This window comes from Panicum hallii, chromosome 9 (genome assembly GCF_002211085.1).
Source record: "Panicum hallii strain FIL2 chromosome 9, PHallii_v3.1, whole genome shotgun sequence".
Lineage (NCBI taxonomy): Eukaryota > Viridiplantae > Streptophyta > Magnoliopsida > Poales > Poaceae > Panicum > Panicum hallii.
The window spans coordinates 6378399-6385998 of NC_038050.1; the positions used below are offsets into that span (position 1 = coordinate 6378399).

Genomic DNA, 7600 nt, shown 5'->3' on the forward strand with positions numbered 1-7600 from the left:
AAGAAATATTTACATGAGTACAATAGGAACTGGTACACAATTCCCCTTTGCCTCCTTGTGCTAAACAGCTTCAGTACATGCTTATCTGGTTTCACTTTCACACGAGAATTTGGCATCATACTTTTGTGCAGGATAATAAGGTCCTATTTGTTTACCCATAGATTATATAACTTAGCTTAAAGAATCCTCAATGGTGAACAAATATCTTAATCCTCAATGGTCAACAAACATTTTAGATTATAATCTAAATTATATAATCCATGTCCTAAATTATGATAATCCTATAGGCTACGGAGGAGATGCTTATTTCAGGTTATAAGCTAGATTATATAATTCTACAATAAACTAGATTATATAATCCAGCAGGAATAGGATGTCAACGGATGAAAAACGGTAATAAAATAATGGAGTTCTGGAACGAGGCACTCTGCCTTGACATTTCCCCGCCGAAATGTTGGGTGATGACGTTGCTTGCCTTGATATTGCCTTGCCTTGACAGGGAGCATGCTGCGTGCTCACTGGAATTGATAAGCTGAAAGTGCCTAGAACTGATTCAATGGTTCCCTACAGAAGTACAAATGCTTGGACGTGCAAGTGCATGAGCTGATGAAGAGGGCCCGTTACCAGATTCGTCTCGACCGGCCTCTCAACGGAGGCCCACACGTCACGCACCCATCCCTCCAGGCCTCCACCACTGTCCCGCGGCCGCGCCGAGTCTCCACACGGCATGTTTGGTTTGCTACCTAACACGCCGGTATAAGGTTTGCGGTGCTCAAATCGACCGCTGTAGATGCGGTGTGAAAATTGTATGGTATATTAATGGAACCGTGCCTAAAAATATGGTAGCTGTTCACCAAACACGTAACTCCGGTAACGTGACGCGTATAAGCCGAACCAAACACACCTGCAGCGGCCGGGTTGAGGCCGCGGTCAGGCAAGCCGCCAGCAAGGCAACAGGGCGGCGCCGCGGAGCCGAGCCAACCACCCCGCGGCCGTCAAGCCCCCAAGATCCCGTGCGCGTTCCGTTCCGCAGCCAAATCGAGATCTATCCCCCCCCCCCCCCCCCCCCCCGCCGTGCAGAATCCCACCCCTCCCGGACCCGGCCGACCGCGGCAGCGCCTTGCATCGCGTCGGGCGGAGGAGCCGAAGAGGAGGAACCGGAAGCGGAGATGGCCTCAGCGCTCTCCTCCCTGCGCTACGGCGACAGCCTCTCGGTGGTGGCCATCTCCGCCGCGACGGCCGTGCTCTGCGAGGCCATCTCCTGGCTCCTCATCTACCGCACCGCCACCTACAACTCCCTCCGCGCCTCCATCGAGCGCCACTCCCGCAAGCTCGACGCCATGAAGTCAGGCGCCGGCTCCTCCGCCTCCTCCGGCGCCGGCGGGGGCGGCTCCTCCTCCGCGCAGCCCGCCTCGTCGCGGGCCAAGAAGATGGACCGCGTCGAGACCAGCCTCAAGGACGCCGCGCGGGAGCTCTCGCTCGCCAAGCTCAAGTCCGGCGCCGTCGTCGCGGCCGTGCTTTTCGTCGTCTTCGGCCTGCTCAACTCGCTCTTCGAGGGACGCGTCGTCGCCAAGCTGCCCTTCGCGCCCGTCCCGCTCGTCCAGCGGATGAGCCACCGCGGCCTGCCCGGGAACGATCCCACCGACTGCTCCATGGTCTTCCTCTACTTCCTCTGCTCCATGAGCATCCGAACAAACCTCCAGAAGCTGCTTGGCTTCGCGCCGCCACGCGCGGCTGCTGCGGCCGGCGGGGGCCTCTTCCCCATGCCCGATCCGAAAGTGAATTGAGGTACCAGATCGACCTCTTTGCTTCAATTTCGTCGGTACGCTTTACTGATTGTGCTAAAATTCGGATCTCTGGTGTCTTACAAAGATTATTAGATCGTAATGCTCAGTCCTGATGAAAATGGTTAGATCAGACCTTTTGGATGCATGTGGGTGACAAGTGATTGATGTTTTCAGATTGATTGAGTTGCGTTTTGTTAGTGTGACCAATTCCTACGCTTCAGCATGACTGTGTCATGACCGAGCCCATAGTGTTCATGATCCATCCATGTACACAGGATATCCTCCTCCTTTTGTTGTATAGTTGTTTGCATGGCATATACTTATTAGATGATGCACTGAGACCTCTCTTGCCCTAAGGAACACTGTGCCAACACTTTCGCTTCTGGGTTTCTTGGTCATCTAAACAGCAGATCACTGTTTCACCATATAGTGCAGAGGCTGAATACAGAGGGGTCGCTAACGTCTGACTGAGAGTTGTGACTGATTTGTATGATCACCATGCCATGACTGAGTCCACAATATTTTACAATTCACCTAAATGGCTCGTCCATCTGTATGCACAGGATCTCGTCCTGTTTTGTTGTTTGTTAAGTAATGTGCTTGTCAATCCTTGATCCTTGTACTGCCTATGTATAGACCTCTGTAGATTGAATACAAGTGTGTGTGCATTGCTACCTTACGCTTTTAGTACCGTATTGGCCCAAAAATAATGAATAGAGGTTATGCCCTTTAGTTGTGGTAGGAGAAAAATGGAAGACTTCTCATCATTGATCTTCTGTTCGTTGAGGACAAAGATGACATCCTTAGCATAGCTCTGACTCTTATCTACTTTGGACTGTAAAAGTGTCTCTGATGCATATACCACTTGTGGTCCACTCATATTTTACAGCAGTCAAATTTAATTTGAAATGGTTGGAATTCTTTATCTCAGTTCACACCATGAAAACTATGAACCTGACTGTTCTCAGCATAGTTGTGAACACCGTTCTGTCTAGAACAACTTTGACTCTGAGAGAAATTAATAGTTAAAGTTAAATGTATGGAGGCAGTCTCTATTATATTTTCAGTGTGTTTCATGGTGCACACGAGAGCCAGATGTCCCACTTTCCAGCATAATGCTATTGCTTATGATTTGGTGCACCAGTAATTAGGCCTGAAATGATGTTGGGTCATGGGATTAGGTAGTAAGGACACTTTGGATTTTGGAATATTGTTGGATTCCACTGTTTAAAAATTCCTAGTGCTTGGCCAATGGCCTTTTCATAAAATTTTGAGTTTCAAAATTATAATAATTGTTCAAAATTTTAGCCAATATTGTATGTAGGTTTAGCTCCAGCTACTCTGCTCTCTGTTGATTTGGATATTTGTCCTTTAGTTCTGACATGCAAGTAGTGTGCAGTCAAGAATTAAAAGATCTTGCTCCTGGGCATAGATTATCAGGACTATTTTGATTTCATCTAAGCTTTAAACATGAATTTTTAATTTTGTATGTTTAAACATGAATTTTTAATTTTGTATGTCTGGAAAGGTATCTATAGAAAGGTTGTCCAACAGACTGAACATATGTTAGATTTCCTGAAGGTTTGCTAGCAGGTGAAGCTGTCGCTAGTTATTTGTCTAGATAACACTAAAGTGACTGTTGATTAGGATTTGCTTGTTTGAGGCACTTGAATTACAAAGTATTACTGAACTACAGATAATTGATGAATCTTCTTTTTTTCTGAGAATGATAATTGACGAATCATACTTGCCTTGGTGAACTAAGAATTTGTCAGAGTCAGATTCTTTTAAGTTTGGGGGTCCTGGCGTAGCATTCCTGTGCAGCCCTTTTCAGTTTCAGACACCCCTTTCTAGTTGTTTTGATTTTTTTCCAGTGTATGATTCATTCTAGTACTCCATCATTAATCTCAAAACTACAGGGAGTGAATTTAGCTACTTTGGGCAGCATCTGTGCTATTATTAGTCATGTGCTTAAAATGTGGAACTAAACTTAACCAAAATATCTCAAGGGGCATCAGCAGTAAGAGCAGCAATTCAGAACATGCATCGCGACAATAGAGAATGCTCATATATTGTTGTTTATTCTTATGCACAATAATTTTCATTTTGCTTTTATAGCTCACTATCTCATCTGCCAACCATTCTTCTCTGCAGCTGCGTCTACCACCACCACGGGTTTGTTTCTGAGAGGAGTGAATCTGAACGAAGGAATAGCATGGTCACCCTGGGAAGAATGTGTTATAGACTCTGTACCAGTAGGTGTATCAAATTCAGTTTCCCCAACTCACCGGTCTTCTGTTGGATCGATGATCTGCAAACATGAAGGTTAACTTATTTATTGCATAGACTGAACAAATGAGCTTGAACTACCTGCTGCTGCTAGGCTGTGACAATGTGCAGCCTGATTTTCGGCCTGATTTTATACTACGATTGGTTATATCTTTGATCTCTTTGCAGTCGCTCATAAATATTTCATAGAGATCCTTGTTTCGTATGCCTTTTGTCTGACATAGCTATCTTTGAATTCTCAATGAGGCAGCTTGGATCTGCATTTTGTTCATTCAGCTGGTAAACTCCGGCCCCCCCTGGCTTTGGAGCACTATGGAAATGTGAGCGATGGAACCGATCCGGTAAATCAGATACAGATGATGTGATACCATCAGCCAGGGAGCAGACTCCAGGGTGTTTTTTAAGGGCGAGTGATCCGGCCCACATGCCTGCTTCCGCTCCATACTTCCAGTTCCAGGTTCCAGCTCAAATTGACGTATATGATCGGCCGTTTCTGGCAACTAACTTGTCAGCCGTCAGCAACTTGCAAAGAGTTTATGCTTCCCCCCGTGCACAATGAACTGGCGCACCCGGAGTCTGGTTGCATCTGTGACTGAGAAGACATCTCAATTCACCGCGTTTCAGTGATTATCTTCTCTTGCCCTTGCGACATCGCCGCTTCCGACATTTGGAACTAAACATCAATTCTACGTGATTAGAACAGTTTGTCGCTATTTGTTTCACTTATAAGGTGCTGAATGTTAGGCACTTAATAAATGCCGCAGCAAGCTTGCTATTATCCCATTCCTAATGTTCCATTTATATCTTCGGTTATCCTTCCTATCCTTTCAAATTCGCTTCATTTTACATGTTTTGTATCTTCAATCTCTCAAGTCCCAACAACGAGTGCTAAATCAAGTTTCACGGAGCTCAGAACCCTACTAGCGCATGAAAGTTGCAGTAGTAGAAGCAACCAGCGTTCCGGCGTCCACCGGACCACCGTGTGCTGGGTGCACCGTGCTGACCAATCAGGTGAGGTTGCGCGGGCCGCGGCCGGAGCCCGGAGGGGCACGTCGGCAGCGCGCGCCCCCGGCGTCCCCACCGCCTTCACTCCGGATCGATGCGCTGGTTGGTGGGCGCCGTGCGGGCAAAGTCGCGGCGGGAGGACTCGGATTCCAAGCTCCCTCCACCAACCCAAGGCACGGATAGGTGGCAGGCAGGCGCCGTGTCCTTTTCTTCTTGGCGCGCGCGGCCCCCGGCCTTTTCGGGTCGAGGCGGCAAGCGTCAAACCCTGTGACGAAGCCAAATCCACCATGCGGGCATAAAGAAAATGCCTTCTCCCTTCCCCAGGCCGTGGGCCGGATCGTGGTACTCCGCTGCTTGCCGCCGCTGGCTGATGAGCCGATGAGGCGCGTGTCCTCCGGTCGCTAGCCTTGCCGGCCGTCTAGCGCGGAGGAGCCCGTCCCGTCCGTACCGACCCGGCACGCGGCGGCTTCGGGCGAATCCGGCGGGCACGCGATGCGCCAGCGGTGGGGCGGCTGCTTCTCGGGCGGCGACGTCCGCGTGGGCGGGCGCCCGCTCGAGGAGCCGGAGCCGGAGGTCTTCGCCTTCGCCGAACCCCTCCCGGCGTGGGCCCCAGGTGAGTGGCGGCACACCCTCCATTTTCTCTGGATTTGGATTCTGCCTCTGCGCGCGCGTGCGAAATGCGTGCCGCTAGATTGTTCCCACGAGGGCGAGGGATGGCTACCGTTGCTAATGGATGGATTCGGTGGTGGCATTCTTGAAGGTGGGGGATTCGCGCGGGGGAGGATGTGCATCGGCGGAGGGGAGCTGGAGCTCGCCGCGGCCACGTCGTTCCAGAAGATCTGCACACTGTCGTCGACGGGGCGGGGCGGCAGCAGCACCACCTTCTACCGGCCGGTCGGCGTCCCGGAGGGGTTCTGCCTCCTCGGGCACTACTGCCAGCCCAATTGCCGCCCGCTCCACGGCCACCTCCTCGTCGCGAGGTTGGGCGCGCGCCCGACCGGCGCCCCGCTCAAGCCGCCGCCGCTCTGCGCGCCGCGGGACTACACGCTCGTCTGGGAGTTCCGCGCTGGTGGTGGCAGTGGCAGCCGTGGCGATGCCGGCTCCTGCTACGGCCTCTGCGACGCCTACTTCTGGGTCCCCGTGCCGCCGGTGGGGTACAAGGCGCTCGGGTGCCTCGTGACGACCGAGCCACAGAAGCCGCCGTTCGACGAGGTGACCTGCGTCCGCGCCGACCTCACGGACGAGTGCGAGCCGCACGGCTCGCTGCTCCACCTGCAGCTCGCGCGGCCGCCGTCGTCCTCGGAGTCCTGCGCGCCGGCCTTCGCCGTGCGCGGCGTGAGGCCGGTGCACCGGGGGATGTGGGGCAAGGGAGTGGGCGCGGGCACCTTCTGCTGCGCCGCGGACGGCGCCGCCCCGCGGGAGCAGGGCATGGCGTGCCTGAGCAACGTCGAGCTCGACCTGTCGGCGATGCCGACGCTGGAGCAGGCGCACGCCGTGATCCGGCACTACGGCCCCACGCTCTTCTTCCACCCCAAGGAGGTGTACCTGCCGTCGTCCGTCTCCTGGTTCTTCAAGAACGGCGCCGCGCTGTACAAGCGGGGCGGGGACGGCGCGGGCGAGGAGGTCGACGGCGAGGGGTCCAACCTCCCGGGCGGCGGGTGCAACGACGGGGAGTACTGGATCGACGTTCCCAGCGGCGAGCGGGGCCGCGCCTTGTGCCGCGGCAACATCGACAGCGCGGAGCTCTACGCACACGTGAAGCCGGCCATGGGCGGCGCGTGCACGGACGTGGCCATGTGGGTGTTCTGCCCGTTCAACGGCCCGGCGCGGCTCAAGCTCGGCCCGATCAGCCTCCCGCTGGGCAAGACCGGGCGGCACGTCGGGGACTGGGAGCACTTCACGCTCCGCGTCAGCAACCTCACCGGCGAGCTCATGGGCGTGTACTACTCGCAGCACAGCGGCGGGCACTGGGTGGACGCGTCGGCGCTGGAGTACACCGACGGCAACCGGCCCGTGGTGTACTCATCCAGGAACGGGCACGCGAGCTACGCGTACCCCGGCGTGTACCTGCAGGGCTCGGCGGCGCTCGGGATCGGCATCCGCAACGACGCCGCGCGGAGCTGGCTGTTCGTGGACTCCAGCGCCAAGTACCGCATCGTGGCGGCGGAGTACCTGGGCGAGGGCGCCGTCGCCGAGCCGCAGTGGCTGCAGTTCATGCGGGAGTGGGGCCCGACGGTGGTGTACAAGTCGAGGAAGCGGATGGAGTGGATAGTCGGGCGGCTGCCACTCCGGATCAGGTGCCGAGCGGAGAACATGCTGAACAAGATGCCCAACGAGCTGTCCAGGGAGGAAGGGCCGACCGGCCCCAAGGAGAAGAACAACTGGGAGGGGGACGAGAGGTGGTAGGAACGGAAAAGGGCTTCGATTTATTGGCGTGCTTTGTTGTACAACTGAGATGATTGTGCTAGAACTAGCGACTCAGATTGTTTGCAACAAAATTGTTGAGTGCTCGAAATTTG

General features: G+C 53.9%; 2 protein-coding genes across 4 annotated transcripts; both read left to right on the forward strand.

The window, feature by feature from the left end:
- The first annotated feature begins 905 nt into the window (after window positions 1-905).
- On the forward strand, window positions 906-4854 carry LOC112877927 (calcium load-activated calcium channel-like). 3 transcript variants are annotated; one of them, XR_003225601.1, is made up of 3 exons: window positions 906-1788; window positions 3942-4112; window positions 4327-4854. XR_003225601.1 is itself a non-coding variant. In XM_025942304.1 (2 exons), the coding sequence occupies exon 1, from the start codon at window positions 1170-1172 to the stop codon at window positions 1785-1787; it is 618 nt and encodes a 205-aa protein (XP_025798089.1). In that variant the 5' UTR covers window positions 906-1169; the 3' UTR covers window positions 1788-1822; window positions 3942-4281. The 3 variants fall into 3 exon arrangements, 2 of the variants coding, with proteins under 2 accessions (XP_025798089.1, XP_025798087.1); XM_025942304.1 differs by lacking the exon at window positions 4327-4854 and having other exon boundaries at window positions 906-1822; window positions 3942-4281; XM_025942302.1 differs by lacking the exon at window positions 4327-4854 and having other exon boundaries at window positions 3942-4281.
- Window positions 4855-5006: 152 nt separating this feature from the next.
- LOC112877607 lies at window positions 5007-7596 on the forward strand. The gene is made up of 2 exons (XM_025941949.1): window positions 5007-5694; window positions 5842-7596. Exons 1-2 carry the CDS (start codon window positions 5574-5576, stop codon window positions 7485-7487), a joined length of 1767 nt encoding a protein of 588 aa, XP_025797734.1. The 5' UTR covers window positions 5007-5573; the 3' UTR covers window positions 7488-7596.
- The last annotated feature ends 4 nt before the right edge of the window (window positions 7597-7600 follow it).